General features: G+C 27.1%; 1 protein-coding gene across 1 annotated transcript in view; it reads left to right on the plus strand.

The window, feature by feature from the left end:
* Nucleotides 1-19,742, plus strand: part of LOC100210707 (cilia- and flagella-associated protein 74) — a 114,809-nt gene that overhangs the window by 49,151 nt on the left and 45,916 nt on the right. Inside the window, exons 23-26 of the mRNA XM_065799233.1 lie at nucleotides 4,451-4,661; nucleotides 4,739-4,912; nucleotides 7,233-7,325; nucleotides 7,414-7,725. Of these exons, the coding sequence (XP_065655305.1) occupies nucleotides 4,451-4,661; nucleotides 4,739-4,912; nucleotides 7,233-7,325; nucleotides 7,414-7,725 (790 nt within the window). The remainder of the gene's footprint in view (nucleotides 1-4,450; nucleotides 4,662-4,738; nucleotides 4,913-7,232; nucleotides 7,326-7,413; nucleotides 7,726-19,742) is intronic.

Raw genomic sequence — 19,742 nt, forward strand, 5'->3', positions numbered from 1 at the left:
AAATATCTAAATATTGTAGTATTTAAGTAAACAAATCTTTTTTGTATTTTAAATATATTTTATGAAGATGTAGATTTTTTATGTTTTTTTAATTTTAAACAAAATGTCTGATGAGATATAACTTTTGATCATTGTGATTTTGATTTAAATTTTTTTTTGAATCAGTTAGTTTATCTGGTTTCACATCCATACCTACCTACCTACCTACCTACCTACCTACCTACCTACCTACCTACCTACCTACCTACCTACCTACATACATACATACATACACACATACATACATACATACATACATACATACATACATACATACATACATACATACATACATACATACATACATACATACATACATACATACATACATAATACATACATACATACATACATACATACATACATACATACATACATACATACATACACACATGCATACATACATAATACATACATACAGTGGTGGCCAAAAGTCCTGGAACATCATATTTTATGTTATGAAATCAATATATTTGTGTGAAAAACAATTTATTAGTAAATTTTTTTATTTTTTTCAATAAAATAAGTGTTTATAACAATTTTAAAGATGATAGGTACATGCACATACATGATAAAGTTCAATATTTAATGGAAGCATAGTTATTGTCAATTACCATTTGGATACGTTTTGGCATGCTGTTAACAAGTTTTGTACAATAGTCTGGTGTAATTTCATGGATCCACACTGATTTGATTGCTTCAACTAAATCATTATAGGATCTAGGCTTTTTGGCAGCAACTTTTACTTTCATAATATGCCAACAATTTTCAATAACATTAAGATCTGGTGATGACCCAGGCCAATTTTCAAGGGTTTGAATTCCTTCATCAGCAAACCACTTCTTTACAATTTTGGCTGTGTGGCATGGTGCACCATCCTGTTGGAAATAAGTGCAGTTCAAGATCTGCATGAAAGGTGGCAACTTCTCCTTCATAACATCCAAATAGACTTTGCTGTTTATTGTGGTATTCTTGGGCATTATCCATAATGGCCAACGTCCTTTAGCAGAAATAGCACCCCAAACCATACAAGACACAGGAGCCTTGACACTGCTAACTGTATTTTTTGGCATATATCTACAGTTTTTTGGTCTTCTTACAAAGTTGTTTGTAACATTAAATTGTTTAATACATGTTTCATCAGAAAAAAGAACTTTAGACCAATTTTCTCCAGTCCAATTTTTGTAGCGCTGACAAAATGTTTTTTGATCTTTTAGGTTTTTTAATGATAAAAAAGGTTTTTTTGCTGGCTTGCATGCCTTCATTTTGAAATCAACCAAAAGCCTTCTTCTAACTGTTCGGTCACTTACTTTTTTCTCAATAAAAATTTCTTTTGAAATCTCGTGTGCAGATAGCCATGGATTTGCATGGCTGATCCGGCCAATAAGTTTGTCAGTTCTTGAGGTGGTTGCTCTGGGCCTGCCTGATCTCATCTTTGAAGTAAAATTTAATCGGGGCTCTTCTTCATGCCTTTTTAAAGTTCTACTTACAGTTGATAATGAACAACCAAGCTTTTCAGATATTTCTCTTTGAACTAAACCTTGTTCATATAATGCAGCAATAATTCCTCTTTTTTTAGGTGAAAGTTCTCGCATAATATAGCTGATAAATTGCTTATGAATAATAAAAAACAATAATAAATTGCGCAATATACAAATATGTAACTGTAAACATATTGCTATGTAAAAACAAAAGCATCAAACTTTTAAAATTTATACTTTAGATCAAAAATAAATTTTTTTAGTCGTTAAATGTTTTGTTCCAAGACTTTTGGCCACCACTGTACATACATACATTGATAAATAGTGTCGAAAATAGTAAAAGGAGTAATATAATAGTAAAATAGTAAAAGAAATAATCAACTTGTTTTTCTGCGCAGCGGCCTTGTTCATCAAGGTTCGTGTTTCGGAGTTATAGAGTTGAGAGAGGGTTATAACTACAATTAAGTAGCCTCCTTGTCTATAGTGGCCTTCTGGGGCTTGGGGAGGTGAATTACCATTAAAAAAAAATGTTGTAAAGGAGTTTAATAAATAGTGTTAAAAACGCAAAAATAATAATATTTATAAATGCGTGTTTAGATAACATGTCTGATGTCATACTGAAATAACTTGCTGCCGGGGGCTTCATTACATACACCAACTATCTTATAGTCTGCTGCCTCAAAAAAAAAAAAAGTGCCGCTACATCGATTGAGGGTTTGGGCTTAGCAATCTTTTCTTTCATTATCTTTGTTTTTTTGTTTTTTTTTCTGTAAAAGCTGTATGCTATAAAGATAAGCAAAATGAGTAAGCAATTGCTGATCTATATACACTATAGTAAGTATATATATTCACATATACTCATATATTAACTATTGATGACACTATTCCGATATAGCCTGTTTTTACTATTTGTGACACTATTCCTTTTTTTTGTGACATTAACAAACATTAACAAGTACAAACCAGTCTCAGTCACATTTATATGTGCATTCTCAGTTGCAGGTGTGATTATCTGGTTTAATGACCTGTTTTTATTAATTTTACAGTTTTATACTGCGCAGTTTATTTATTTACTTTGTATGCAGTGTTTTAATATTCTATTAGGGCATTTTTATTATGGATAAAAAAGATCTTTGAGCACATAGTAAGCTGAAGTGAATACCCTTAAAGGTTGTTTATGCTTAGATATTTTCAAACAGCAATGAATCATGACAATTAAAGGTTTCTGAAGCTAATGTTCATTGAATAAAGAAGTCAGGGGACTATTTCAACCCAATACAAAATTAGAAGATGCAGCAAATAACCTATTTTTATCCCAAGATTAGAAAGATGTTTAAGAAACAGATATGCTGCCACAAAATTGCTGTTCTAAGATGTTAATGTAAATGCTTCTGAGCACACTGTTTAAAAAACAGTAAAAGCATTTGATTTTAAGGGTTGCTTGCCAGGATATGCAAGTTAGCTGCTGCAATGGATGCAAAGCATCTGATGTGGGCCAAACAGTGGTGCGATAAATATTATTATTATAGTATTATTGCATCACAAATAATACAATTAATATGTTAGTATAATATATATTTAATGTTTTTATGTTAATACAAATAATAAAAATATGTATATATATATACATATATATATATATATATATATATATATATATATATATATATATATATATATATATATATATATATATATGTATATATATATATATATATATATATATATATATATATATATATATATATATATATATATATGTGGAAATCTTTAAGTTGGTATTATTGCATCACAAATGATACATTTAATATCATTTTTTATGGAATAATAAAAAATCAGCGCAGGTGTTTAGGCTTGTCTAGATATTTTGTACATTCTTGTCATGAAGAAAAGTTTCATTCTAACGGTGTTTTTCAGACTGCTAAGTACCCTACAAAAATGATAATCTGGTAGTAATCAATGGTAAGGGTACTAGACTTCTTTATGCGGTAAAAAGTATAGTGAGGCAAGAACATATCTTACATTAGGCAAGATTAGGTCTTACAAAATAGTTGGTATTGCAGCTCAGAAAAATGGGAATTGTTCATTTTTATGTAAGATTGATTTTCTTTCCACATGACACTGTTTGTTAAAGCTTTTTTAGAAGAGAAAAGTATCTCAGTTAGATTTGCTGGGTAAAAGCCGTGATATTATTATGCGATATCAAAACATAACTATTAGAAAAGATCATTCTAAAATGCAGGAGATCATTCTAAAATGCAGGAGTACAGTTTTGTATTAATAGCTTGCCATGCAGATCTAAAGATCTTATATCAGCTAAATGTAGTTTAACAAAGTATCAACTTTTGATTGGATTAGTTCCAATTTTTTTCAAGAGCTACAAAATTTCTTTGAAGAGTACATATTTTTTTTATAACAATGATGTACATATTTTTTTATAACAATGATGTTATATTTGTGTTTAAAAACAGGTGATAAGGTGAATAATAAAGAAATATGTATTGTATTTATTAAAAACAATAAAGCTATACAGCATCATCTAATGCTGTATATACTTTAAATTAAATCTTACAGTGTATCTAATAAATTGGCCAGAGAATGTAAATCAAACTAAAGCAATAACAATGAAATAAAAAAAGAAGAAGAGGCCAAATGTAAGAGAGGTCATGAGAATATGTATATTTAGAAAATTGTAATCTGCCCTGGTCTTATATTGTTTTATTTTATTTTAAGTAATCTATGTTAACATGTCACCAACTAATAATGATCTTAAAGTTCAATGTTAAAGAAAAAATTGTTTAAGCTGTTAAGTGAATGAATTGTTTTATTTCTTACTTAATTTATTTACAATTAAGTAAGAAAAAAAAAATTCTCACATTATTTACTCTACAATACATTAATAAAAATGTTTAAACAAACTTATTTTTTAGAGCTTCAACAACATTTCGATTACGATTTGAGATCCCAAAGGAACTTCATGATCATTTAGATATTCTACCGAAAACAGCTTTTATTCAGCCAGAATCACAACTTTCAGTTCAGTTAAAATTTTTACCTAGAAAGTCAATTTTAACTGATGCTGGTATATTTTTAAAAAAAGATGTATTTGAAATTCCAATTATTATCAGGATAGCTAATCAGGTAAAACCATGTTTATTAATTTCCTTATTGCTTTGTTTTTGTTTTCTTGCTCTAAATTTAACTATAAATTATTTTAGGTTCAATATATTACATTCTTGCTTCAAAGTGTTATAACCTCATCTGATATTGAATTCAACACAAAAGAAATTGATTTTGGTTTCTGCACTATTTATGAACGAGTCAGTCATCCAGTAAAACTAATTAATACATCTATCCTTGCTCAAGAATATGGTTTTGTTGGAGTTCCTGAGGTTTTAGTGAAAAATTTATTTAACATATGCAGCTCATATACATTTATATTTGGTTATTTGTTAACTATTTAAAGACTTTTATTAAAGATTTTTATATATATATATATATATATATATATATATATATATATATATATATATATATATATATATATATATATATATATATATATATTTTTTTTTTATTATATGAATTTTTATATTTATATAAAAAACAATTTTATATATATATAAATATATATATAAAATTGTAAGTTTACCAATATTCAACTACAAGAAACAATAGATATTGTCGTCAATAGCATTATAAATATTAAAGTCAATCTTAAAATTAGTAAAAGTGATTTTAAAACATTCTTCAATTTTGTAACATTTCAAACTCATTTGATGATGTTGCTATGGGTTCTCCCTTAGCACCTGTTCTTGCTAATCTTTTCATGGGAATTTTTGAAGATGAATGGCTCAAATCATATAATGGAGAAAAACCAGGTTATTAATAACGTTAGGTAGATGACATTTTTGCTGTTTTCACATCCGAAAACCACTCCAATTTATTCTTAGAGTATATCAATAATAAACAAAGTTTTATTACTTTTAAAATGGAAAAAGAAGTCAATCTTTTTTGGACCTAACTATAAATAAAACAAACAATTCCACAATTACCACTGTTTTTCATCAAAAAACTTTCTCGGAACTTTACACAAACTTTTTTAGTTTTACTTCATTTTCATACAAAGTAAGTCTGGTTAAATGTTTAATCGATAGAGCTTATAACTACAGAAAAGAAGAGCAGAAAACCTACAATATTAACAATATTTTAAACTTCCTTATATTGGAAAAAAATCTGATTTAACCAAACAAAAATTAAACACAATCATTAAAAGGTATTGTAAATCAGTCACCATAAGATTGGTTTTCACTTCATTGAAAATTTCAAACTTTTTTCGACAGAAGATCCCTTTCCTATAGACTTTAAACTTTGTGTTTTTATTGTATTTTTTATTATAAGGTCTCTATTAGTTCAACTTAATTTTACAAATTTGATTTAAGCATTTTAATATATTTTAACTGAGGATGATTATGATATAGTTGAAACATGTATTTTATAAATTAAATGATTTTAACAAAAATTAAAAAAGTTGTCTTATTAGAATTTTAGACATTTTGTGCTGAATAGAAACTTTGAATATATATATATATATAATATATATATATATATATATATATATGTATATATATATATATATATATATATATATATATATATATTCAGGATTTATTTGGTATAAAAATCAAAATCTTTGAAATTCAATTTTAATTTTTTGATTCTAATTATCATAATATATTTATTAAAAACCTATACATATAAAGTATAACTATTAATTTAGATATATATACAAAATGCAAACAAAGTGTTAATTAAAAATTGTATTATTAAGATTTCATTAATTGTCAGTAACTTTTGTGAAGTAACTTTTAATCTAATTGGTCTATACATATTTGGCGATTTGATCACAGGGAACTCATATTTACAAATGCTTGAAAGGTTCTTATGGCCTAAAGTTAAACAACATATGTACTTTCAACAAGTTATGGCGTTAGCTCAGTACTTCTGTCAAGCAAAAAGCTAGCTTGATTAAAAATTCAATCAACAATGGATAGGTAGACAAGGTCCAATTAAATGGCCTGCTTGTTCTCTCAATCTTACTCCTCCGGACTTCTTCTTTTGGGGCTACCGAAAATATTGTATACAAGGACAAACCCTACAATTGCTGAACTTTGTGAGCGAATTGAATAAACATGTGCAGAGATAGACATAGACATGTGTGTAAGAGCCTGCAAAAATGTAGCATGTATTTTACATTATATATATCTATATAAATATATATATATACATATATATATGTTATATATATATATATATATATATATATATCTATGTATATATATAGATAGATAGATAGGTAGATAGAGAGATGGATGGATGGATAGATAGATGGATAGATATAGATACATACATACAAACATACATACCTATATACAAATATTCATACATACATACATACATATATATGTATGTATATATGTATATATGTATATACATATATACATACATACAGCACTAATTATGAAAAATAGCCATAAACATGAGATTCAGTACATAACTTGAATGAGTTTTTATTTGAAGTTTGATATTATTTTATTACTTTGGATTAGAGTTTTTTGTTGAGATCTTGCCAGATTTTGTTGGGATTTGCCAATTAAAAAAATACTTTATTTCAATATTATTGGTGTTTTTACAATATTAAATTTTTTTTAGGCTATTGAAATTCAGCCAAATGATGGTTTTGGAACAGTTCTTCCAAATGAACTACTGGATATCATTTTGTTCTTTAATCCAAAAAAAGCAGAGGTTGAATTAACAAAAATGAATCATTGTTAATTATTAACCAAGATAACCAATATAATTTTATTTTTATTTTATATATTTTATTTTAAAGGAATACAATTTTGAACTTGTTTGCAAGTCTCATATTGGAAGAAAATTTTACTTACGCTGTAAAGGTGTGGGTGTTTTGCCACCACTTGTTCTTTCTGAACAGATAATAAAGTTTAAACCAACTGCAGTTATGGACAGTTCTACAACTCATGTTTTAATAACAAATCATCATGAAAACAATAATCCAAGTTTTATTCCACGAATTGGAAATGGTATTCCCTTTCCTGTTGGTTTTACTATGTTTGAATTTGTTCCCCCACCAAATTGTCCACTTGAAATATCTCCAACTTGTGGGCGTATTTCCCCTGGTCAGGTATTTCTTTAGTTTTTAGGCAAGTTTTTAAATTTGAGTGTCTTAAAGAGACTTTAATGACACTTTATTGCTTTCTGTCTTGTAGGCTGAAAATTGATTAATATAACAAACTATTTCATAGAATTACTCTAAGTATTAATTTAAATATAATTAAAATAAATGATGCCGCAAATAAATAAATGATACTTGAGAAAAAAAAACTTGTTAAAAAAATTAATGTTATGCCAATAACTGTGACACCGTCATTTATTGATGAAACACAGTGTTAAATGAAAAATATTTGTTAAGTGATTTTCTACTAACTTATTGTTGCTCTATTTTTTTAAGAACATTGAGCACTCTATTTTGTTGAATACACTTTAAAATTGTTGTGTGTATATATATATATATATATATATATATATATATATATATATATATATATATATATATATATATATATATATATATATGTATATATATATATATATATGTGTGTGTGTGTGTGTGTGTGTGTGTGTGTGTGTGTGTGTGTGTGTGTGTGTGTGTGTGTGTGTGTGTGTGTGTGTGTGTGTGTATATATGAATATATATATTGATTTCAATAAATAAAAGGCAACGTATAACTATTTTAAAATATATTTTGATATAATAATATATTAACAATATTTTGTGTCAACAGGTAATAAAAAAACATAAAATAACATAAAACAAAATGTTTAAATAAGGAGACATTAAAATATAAAAACCAATAAAATGATATAATAGTGACATCAGTTAAATCTTTGTCAAAATGGGTCCCTAAGTTTTTGTTTTAAAACTTCCTTGTCATTTAGAACAACTTGCCCAATACCTATCTCATGTCAAACTCTTGCATTGTTCGACTCCAAGCATTCTTTAATTTTTCTAATTCTGTATTCTGGAATGACTGCCAAGGTCTTAGGATTCAGCCAATTAAAGTTACCACGGCATTTTCTAGAATATTCCATGGTTCCTGAACTCTACCATTTTTGATTTTTACTGGTTTTTTGGTATTCCGCACCTCTTGAAATGATTTTTTTCTTGGTCTTACCAGTATATATATATATATATATATATATATATATATATATATATATATATATATATATATATATTTATATATATATATATATATAATATATATATATATATATTATATATTTTCTGCATGAATTTAAGTTAGTAAACACCCAGATTTGAGTTCAGAGGTAGTTTTGTTTTGTTGTTGCACAATATGTTATTTAAATTGGGAGCTAAATGAAATATAACTCTGATGTTTCGTTTTCTAAATTCTCTTCGGAGTTTTGGACCAATAATACCCATACAGAAAATTTCCATGGAAAATCAATGAAAAACCCATGGAATTTCCATGGGTATTTGGAGCACGTTTCCATTGAAAATCCATGGTATTTCCATGGAAAGGTGCTCCAAATACTCATGGAAATTCTATGACTTTCCATGGGTTTTCCATGGTAAAATAGCATGTTTTGTTTTCAAGTTTTTTGAAATCTAATGTTATTTCAATTGTCATATAAAATCATAAAAAACAAATTTTATCACGCAACTTGCTAATATTATTGATTTCTTTTAATCTATGAGATCGCTTTCATGGAATGAAATTAATAAACAAAATAAAATTTAAATCTTGTTGAATATTATAAGTCTTGAAAAATAATAGCTATAATGCACCTAAAACATTAAAATTTGACTTCACAGTATATGTATAAGCATATGAAAGCATATGATGCATATGTATAAGCATACTGAAAAGAAATAAAACAAAAAACTACAAGTAATACCATATTATTAAGTGATATGCATACAGTGATAAACAATTGAAATAGATTAAGAAAACAATTTTTTTAGAAAATATAACAATTTGCATGTTTATTATTTTATATAAACTATTTGATAAAAGTAGTATATATAAATTTGATAGTTTATAACTTCAAGCTTCAACAAATTAAAAAGAGTCATCAATACAATTTGATATTCATTATTGTTTTTACCACAGTTAGTATCATTGTCCATTTCATCAATCTAGACAAGAAATCATATAATTAATATATACATACTAATTAATTTTCTTTATTTACTAATTTATTTATACTTATAATTATTATCTATTATAACTTACCTTAATAATATCATATAATAACGCATCAACACACAACTTTTTGAATGTTCTATATAAATATTGTCAAATGTTGGATAACATTTATTTAGTTATCAACTTGTTTCTCTGCGCAGTGGCCCTGTTTGTCAAGGTTCGTGTTTCGGAGTTATAGAGTTGTAACCACAATTAAGTAGCCTCCTCATCTGTAGTGGCCTTCTGGGCCTTGGGGAATTAACAACAACAACAACAACAACAACAAAAAATGTAGCAATGAATATATCATTATTTATAAACAATAATTATAAGATTAATACATCATTTATATTGCCAATCAAACCTTCCTGCTTCTAATGTAGTAATTTAAATAAAATGATAAAATTAAAATAAAAAGATTTATGCATAAACTAATACATATATGTTACCTACATGTTAGTAACATTTATAGAGAACAAGGCAGCAACAAATATAGTATTACTTATAAAAAAACTTACTTCTTTGTCTAAGTTATCTGCATGATGTACAACATTATTTATATTGCAAGTCAAACCTGCCTGCTGATAATATAGTAATTTAAATAAAATGATAAAGTTAAAATAAAAAGATTTATGCACATAAATAAATGTTACCTGTATGTTGGTAACATTTATATAGAACAAGACAGGAATAAATGTATTATTACTAATAAATGTCAATTTAAAAAAAGCTTACTTCTTTGTCCGATCTATCTGAAAGATGTAAAACATTCTTTCTAACACTAGTCAAACCTGCCTGCTAGTAATGTAGTAATCCAAACAAAATGATAAAGTTAAAATGAAAAGAATAATGCACATATATAAATATTACCTATATGTTGATAACATTTGTATAGAACAAGGCAGCAACAAATATATTACTTATAAATCATAATTTAAAAAAAAGTTTACTTCTTTGTCCTATCTAATTGAAAGATGTAAAACATTGTTTCTATTGCCAGTCAAAATTGCCTGCTTATAATGCAGTAATTTAAATAAAATGATAAAGTTAAAATAAAAGGTCTAATGCTCACACTATTAAATTCAAAAATTTATTATATTTTTACTTCATTATTTAAAACATAATAAATATGTAATTTATTAAGAATAGTAATGTAAAAACATAATAGATATAAAAGTGTGTGCATAAATTTATTTTTACCTAAGACGAGCACTTCACATTAGTTAAAAATAAACAAATAAAAATAATTGTATTATAATAAGTAATAGTGTATTATTTTTATAAAAATTACTTTTATATGCTTATATTTAACTGTGAAGTAAAATCTTTTGCATTAATTTACTTCTCTTTCTGATATTTTTAAAACGTTACCATAGTTTTCCTTCTCCAACTATATTGTTCTTAGAGCATCATTACAAGTTGAATCCCAAAGATTACGCTTATATCTTTTCTGGTTACTTCGAACTCAATTCACCATTTTGTTTAGACAGCTTTTGAACTATTTAAAAAAATGTTAAAACATTTTTATGCAAACTAAAGCCATTAGAAAAAAAAAAAAAAAAAAAAGTACTAATTATTTGTTGTACACAAGTTATCTTATCCAATACACTGCTTATCTAATCTTATCCGATACACTGCTTATCTAATAGGCTAGTTATCTAATGTATATTAAAACTAAAATATATTTAGTAAACCAAATAAACACTAGAAATCAAACTGATTTACTTGACATACTTGCTATACTATTGTAATATTGCCAATAGCTTTGCTTACATTGTAAGCAAAGCTATCGGCAATAGCTAGAACAAGTATATGCATAAATAATATAAAATTAAATATATAAATAATAAATAAATATATGCATTTTATAATGCATCACAGTATGGTAGTATCCAGAAACGTAAAGACCAAGACTAAGACCAAGGTATTTTGATTCAATACCAAGACCAAGATTCCAAGCTTCAAAGCCAAGACAGTTGAATGAGTCTCAAGAAGTCTCAGGACCAAGAATTAAGTCTTGAAACCAACATCTCTGATAATATCATATTATGATGCATTATAAAATGCATACATTTATCATACTCTAGCTATTGCAAGTATGTCTAGTTGTTTATGTCTGTATGTTTATTTTGAGTCATATTAAATGTGATGTATTATAAAAAACATATAATTTATAATCTTATTAAATACAAAAAACATAAAAATGCAAAAGTTATATTTTCTCAAGTTACAAGTGATTGTAACTTTAGGATTTGTTAAACCTATGGTGAACATGAGCTATGGTAAAAACATGAGATATGAAAAAAAAAACATGGTTCGCCCATTGAAATTCCATGGAATTTTGGTTTCCATGGGAAAACCATGTTTTTTTCAAAGAATTCAATGGGATTTCCATGGAATACCCATGCAATTCCATGGAATATTTCTGTAAGGGTAGGTATCAAAGGTAGTTAAACAAAATTGTTTTTCTATTGAGACTAATTAGTTTAAGAAGTTTTTTGGTTTTTTTAATAAGATTACTTTTGTTATAAGTTAATAGTTAATTCAATATGATAAGCTCATAGTTCATTTGCAATAAAATAAAAAAAAGTTAAATCAATGATCAATCACTGATTTAACTTTTTTGTTCAATCAAATGTGGTAGTGGTGAAGTGGTAGAGCTCTTGCTTCAAAAGCAAAAGGTTCCAAGTTCCATCCCCACCACATCCCTGGTGAAAAAAAAAAAGATCAACTTTTGGTTAAGGAAGCAATTTTTAATTGCAAAAACTTTTTTTTAAATTCAACAATTAGTTGTTAAAAAAGTGTAATAAAATTTTTGTATAAAAACAAGCAATCAAAATTTATGGCAATCAAAAAAATTACACTGATTTTGATATAAAATGGATATTTTGCTATATATATATATATATATATATATATATATATATATATATATATATATATATATATATAATATATATATATATATATATACATATATATATATATATATATATATATATATATATAATACATAATATATATATATATATATATATATATATATTTATATATATATATATATATTTATATATATATATATATATATATATATATATATATATATATATATATATATATATGTATGTATGTATATGTATGTATATATATATATATATATGTATATATATATTAATATATATTATATATATATATATTAATATGTATGTATATATATATATATGTATGTATATATATATATATATATATATATATATATATATATATATATATATATATATGTATGTATGTATATATATATATACATATATTAATATATATTATATATATATATTAATATATATATATATACATATATATATGTATATATATATATTTATATACATATATATACATACATATATATATATATATATATATATATATATATATATATATATATATATATATATATTAGTATATATTAATATATATATATATGTATGTATATATATGTATGTATATATATATATATATTAATATATATATTAATATATATATATATATATACATATATATATATATATATATATATATATAAATATAAATATATATATATATATATATATATATATATATATATATAAAGTGTTGTATTTGAGAGTACATTAAGAAGGTAAAAAATGATTCTTTCAACAACAAATACATCACTTTTAATTACTTTTGACTTTCATCAAACATTTCGATGTTGCCATAAAGTTAAAACCATTAATTTAATAGGAAATTAATCATTTTTTAAAAAATCCGGAAAAATGCAAATTTAATTGACCAGAATGTTTTTAAAAATATAAGCAATGTTTTTATTTTAATTTTATTTTTACTGTAAATCATGCGCAGAGTGTTGCTACATTGACTATCTTATAGCCTGCTGCTACAATGAAGTGCTACTACATTAATAATCTTATAGTCTGACTCGCAACGGAGTGCTGCTACATCGACTGAGGTTTTGGTTAGGGCAGGCAAACTATCAAGTGATAAAAAAAAAAATACTGGTCTTGCATTTTAATTTTTTTTGTGTGTCAATAAAATACGGAAAAACTTTTTGACAACCAGTTAGGAGTCAATGTAGCAACACTCCCTTGTAGCAGCAGGCTATAAGATAATCAATGTAGCAACACTCCGCGCATGATTTACAGTAAAAAAAAACAAAAAAACATTTTATTAAAAAAAATAAAAATAAAAACATTGTTTATATTATTAAAAACATTAAGAATGTTTTTAAAAATATTCTGGTCAATTAAATTTGCGCTTTTGCGGGTTTCTTTAAAAAGTGATTAAACTCCAATTAAATTAATTTGTTTAAAAGTTTTAACTTTATGACAACACGGAAATGTTGGATGAAAGTCAAAAGTAATTAAAAGTGACATATTTGTTGTCAAAAGAATCATTTTTTACCTTTCATACTCTCAAATGCAACAAATTATAGAACATATATACATGTATATATATATATATATATATATATAATATATATATATATATATATATATATATATATATATATATATATATATGTATGTATGTATGTATATATAAATTTGCCTCAGTTTAAGCAAAATAAAAAAATATAATGCACAATTAAATTTTCTGCTTAAAAAAATTGTAATAATATAAACACTTTTGTTGTGGAATCTTTAACTATTGTAATGATTCTTAAACTAAATTTTCAAATATTAAAATATTAAATTTTTTTTATAAGCAGTAAAAATTTTTATAGCTCTTTATTTATCAAACTTTTTATCAAATAAGTTGTTTATAAATATATGGAAAACTAAGGTGAATCAAAAAAAAAATCACTTGTCTAAGATATTTTTTTATGGTGCAATAAATGATGCTCTTTATGTATATGATCTTGCAACATTAAAAGCATTATCTCTTGCATTGTTGTAAAGTTGCATCTCTTCATTTTTTCTACAAATACTATCATAATCGCTGCTCAAAGAGCTATCATCTCAAGTTCCATCAACTAAAACGCGTTCTCGCTAAACTCGTCATTCAGCAAAGTTTGATTCTTTTACTGTATCTTTTCCTGCATGCCCTAAAAATATTTATTTGTCCAGTTTTTTTCCTTTTCCGCTCTTCAATCCTTTAGAACTCACTCCAATCCTTATGTTGTCCTGACTCATATAACCTATAACTTTTCAAGTCTTCAGTCAACTATATATATATTTTTTTTTACTTCTGATTCTTCAACAAGCATCAGAAGTAAAAAAAAAAAAATGCTTTTAACTAGTATAAAATTATTTTTTATTTAATAAAAATTTTATTTAATGAATAAAGAGATAGCTAATGCAAAAATCGAAAGCGCTTGAAAAAAGCTGTTAAGAGGAGCAGCTTACATGGCTTGTGTGTGTATATATATATATATATACATATATATTTTGTTTACTTTTATATATACACACACACACATATATATATATTTAATATATATATATATATATATATATATATATATATATATATATATATATATATATATATATATATATATATATATATATATATATATATATATATATATATATATATATATATATATATATATATATATATATATATATATATATATATGATGTTTTGACTTAAGGTTGGAGAGGACTGAGAAAATTGCACAGCTCATTGCTTAGGGGTCCTTGCTTTATCTATGAATGAGTCAAATTCTCTTCAGACTTAAATCATGCCAAAAGTAACCCAAATATTAAACATAAAAAATCATCACCACCACCTAACTGTTTTAATATATCTTTTACTAATATTCATGATCTGCATAGCAACTGTTTATCAGATGAATCTTACCTCTTGGAAAATTCACCAGACTTGCTTGCTCTTAGTGAGACTAATTTAAATTCTGCTATCCCTTCTTCTGATTTTAGTGTTGATGAGTACTATATCTGGGAGTATACATATGCATCAATTCACCTATATGTTGTGAAATCAGGTTCGAATCCTTTGACCATTCTTTTATGTGCTTTTGCTTAGCACCTCTTCACTCTATTACCTTTCTCTTTGTTCTTTATTGTTCTCCTTCTTCCCAAGACTGCACTCTTTTAGATATAATTTCTGATCAAACTATCTATGCCCTCTCTCTTTACTCCTTTGCCAATATTGTTGTTATTGGTGACTTTAATGCTCATCACACTGAATGGATTTGCTCTAACACCACTGACCCTGCTGGCAGTTTCTCATTCTCTTACTCAGATAGTTAACTTTGTGACTCGTTTTCCTGACAATCCTAATCATTTACCTTCACTCCTTGATTTATGTCTGGTCTCTAATCTTAGCTTGTGTTTAGTTTTTCCTTTTTCTCCTTTAGGTGGTTCTGAACATGCAATGATCTCTTTAAATCTCACATCTTGTACTTCTTTTTCAGACTCACCCTATCATCACACTACTTACTACTACTCTAAAGTTTGATGTTTTGTTTTCTAAATTCTCTTCAGAGTTTTGGGCCAAAAATAGGTATCCAAAGTAGTTTAACAATCTGTTTTTTTATTGAAACGAATTGGTCTAAATATTTTTTGTTATTTTAATAAGATTACTTTTGTTATAGTCGTTTTCAAAAAATGTATCTATGAGGAAATCAATTTCTTGTGAGATGTTTTATATAACAAAGTCATTTTTGGTTTATGCATGAATCCATTTTTAGTTATTTTATAATTTTTAATCAATGTTTATTTATATCATTAAAGAAAAGAAATTAATTAAGAGTTAATAATAAATTCAATATGATAAGCTCAAAGTTCATTTGCAACAAAAAAAAAGATAAATCAGTGATCAATCACTGATTTAATTTTTTTGACTAAATGGAATTCTTTTCGTGATTTTCTTTGTGACGGTCCTTGGGCTGATATCTTTTCTCGCTCAGCTGAAAAATGCACCTCCTACGTAACCTCCTGGATTCAGGCAGAAATGGAAGCTTTTATTCTATTTCGTCGGTTCCAAGTCAAGCCTCATTCTACTATATGGTTTTCACTCTCTAGTGCAGCTGCTATATCTAATCCTAATCATTTTTTTCATCTTTTTTAAAAGAACAACTCTCACGAGAACAAATGGCTATATATTATTGCAAGGAATCTATGCAAAATAGTGCTGTCAGATGCTAAGCTCCATTATTCTCAGTTCACTAAATCTGGCATCTTATCTCAGAAGTTAAGCTCTAGAGACTTCTTTAACAAAATTCTTCAACAGCATTGTTAACAAAAGTAGGTCTAACATTCTATCTCTCATTATCTTATTATCTCTCCCAAGGATAAGGCAATTTGCAAAGAAATTTTCTTCTAATTCGACTCTCGAATCTTATGGTCGTTCTCTTCCTTCCATACCAATTAAACAGGTTAACCCATTGTAAGACATTTAAATCACTCCAGCTTCTGTTGCTAATGTTATATCTTGATTAAATTCTTCTACGGCTTGTAGTTCGGACAACATTTCTGTTATAGTCTTACAAAATTGTTCTCTTGAACTCTCTTCAATTTCCTCTAAACTATTTAATAAGGGCTTGACTGAGTTCCTGCCTGCTTGAAATGACATCAATTTTTAAAAACTCTGGTGAATATTCTGACCCCTCCAATTATTGCCTGATCAGTCTTCTTTCTGTTATTAGCGAGGTCTTTGAGTCTTTGATCCTTTCGCTATACGGCTGACTTGCTAACTGTTGTGACTGAACGATTTTATTGTGCATTAGATGGAGGTGGAGAGGTTAGGGCTATTGCTCTTGACATATCTAGGACTTTCTACAAAGTTTAGCATGCTGGTCTTTTCCATAAGCTTGTTTCGTATGGTGTATCTGGGAAAGTTTTTGAGGTTATCAAATTGTTTCTTTCTAACCGCTTTATTAAAGTCATCCTTGAACTCCAACACTCTTCTTTATTTCCACTTGGAAAGTGCAGCAACACCAGCAAAGGAAATCCATGGAGAAGAGTGAAACTTGACTTAGAACTGTCAATAGGGAATAAAGGATTCCATGCTAGCCTGAATCCAAGAAGTTATGTAAGAAGCACATTTTTCAGCAGGAAGATAAAAGATTTCTACCCAAGGGCTATCACAAAGAAAATCATGGAAAGAGTCCCAGTCAGCTTTATGGTAGTTGTTAGAGGTAGGATGGTAAGGGAATTCTAATGATGAATAAGAGTGAGATAATAGTTTTAGAATAATCAAACTGTGATCTGAAGCACCTACGGGTGAAGTTGGAGAAACTGAGCACTGACAAGGATCACAAACAAGATATAAGTCGAGTAGAGAAGGTAAATGATTCAGATTGTCTGGAAAGGGAGTTAGAAAGTTGGCTTATTGTGATAGATTTAGAAAGGCATAAGTTGTGGATCTTAGCGCCTGCAGAGTCACTAATATTAGAACCAAGCCATTCAGTGTGATGAACATTAAAGTCACCAACAGCAAAGATAATGGCTAAAGGATAAAGAGAAAGGACTTGGTCAATTTGATCAGAAATAGCATGGAAAAGAGCCCAGTCTTGAGATGAAGGAGAGCGATATAAAATAAAGAGAAAGGCAATAGAGTGAAGTGGTGCTAAGTGAAAGCCCATAAAAAAATAGTCTGTGGATTCAAACCTAGTTTCCTGAAAAATGGGTGAATTCTTACAAATGTAGATTCCAATGCCAAGTGTGTGATTATTGGAGTCTTTACAAATTAAAGGAAGATAACCATCAACATTTAGATCACAGGATGAGACAACTGAACTCAAATTAGTCTCACAAAGAACTCTGGTGAACTTTCCAAGAGATAAAATTCAACTGAAGTTACCATGAATATTAATGAATGAAAGTTTATGGTTATTTAGTCATTTTTAAATTTGTTAAAGAAATTGACTCCAAGCACAGGTAGTAGTCAGCACACTATTTAATAGTCCAAGAAATTGCCTCAATACTATTAACAAACCCTAAACCGTAAAACTGGACTCAAAATGTGGCCTTGACAATGCACACCAAAAGTACAAACAGGAACACCAGCCATGCACAACATGGCACTGTTAGTACTCTGATATTTTACAGTTGTTGATGGAATCAGACTCTCTTAGAGCTACCACAGAGGCTGGTTAACAGATAGAATTCGTTTACACCTTAAGTCTTTGCTTAGGAGGTATTCTACAAGACAGTAGTTGGATGCATTTCACATCTGCCCAAGATGAGAGTCTTGATTGAGACACCATTTCTAGCCTTTACTCAATCAATAGCCCCAATGCAGAGGGTGTTTTAAGTCGGAGTTGGCTTCTCCTAGCCTTTGCCTAAAAAAGATATATATATATATATATATATATATATATATATATATATATATATATAATATATATATATATGTATATTAGGATGGCCCTTAGCTGTATTGAAATTTTCGAAAGTGAAAATGTTGCACCTCCGAACCCCTGATCCTGTTCCAATCAATCAAATAAGGAACTGTGCAAAATTTCAGCTCAATCAGACAACTGCAAGGCAACCTTCAAACGCCTTTAAGTCGGAACATAATATGCATAATTATTAATTCCGTTCAAAAACGACATACTCTTGTCTATATCAAACCATGTTCTTATTTACTACACCAAAAAGCTATAAGGCAAAAGCATTTTCATGTACAACAATAACGTCCATAGAATCAAAACATAATGTAAACCAATGAACCTTGAACATTACTGTTTCATAAGACAGGATTTAATAGCAGTTGGGTACTTCTTACGGTCTCCGGCAACGATCTGTAAAACAAATTGTTTCTCAGTTTCGTCTTTGGTGAGAATGTTGTTATAATCCTGAATGAGTTTGACTCCTCTTTCCGCAACATCATTCACAACCACTATTTTCTTAAGTTCCAATTCCACTTTTGTAACCAGGATCATCTTTCCATACTGAAGGGTCTTTGTTCAGAAAATCGGTGCTGAG

Source organism: Hydra vulgaris, chromosome 06, assembly GCF_038396675.1.
Source record: "Hydra vulgaris chromosome 06, alternate assembly HydraT2T_AEP".
Taxonomy (NCBI): Eukaryota; Metazoa; Cnidaria; class Hydrozoa; order Anthoathecata; family Hydridae; genus Hydra; species Hydra vulgaris.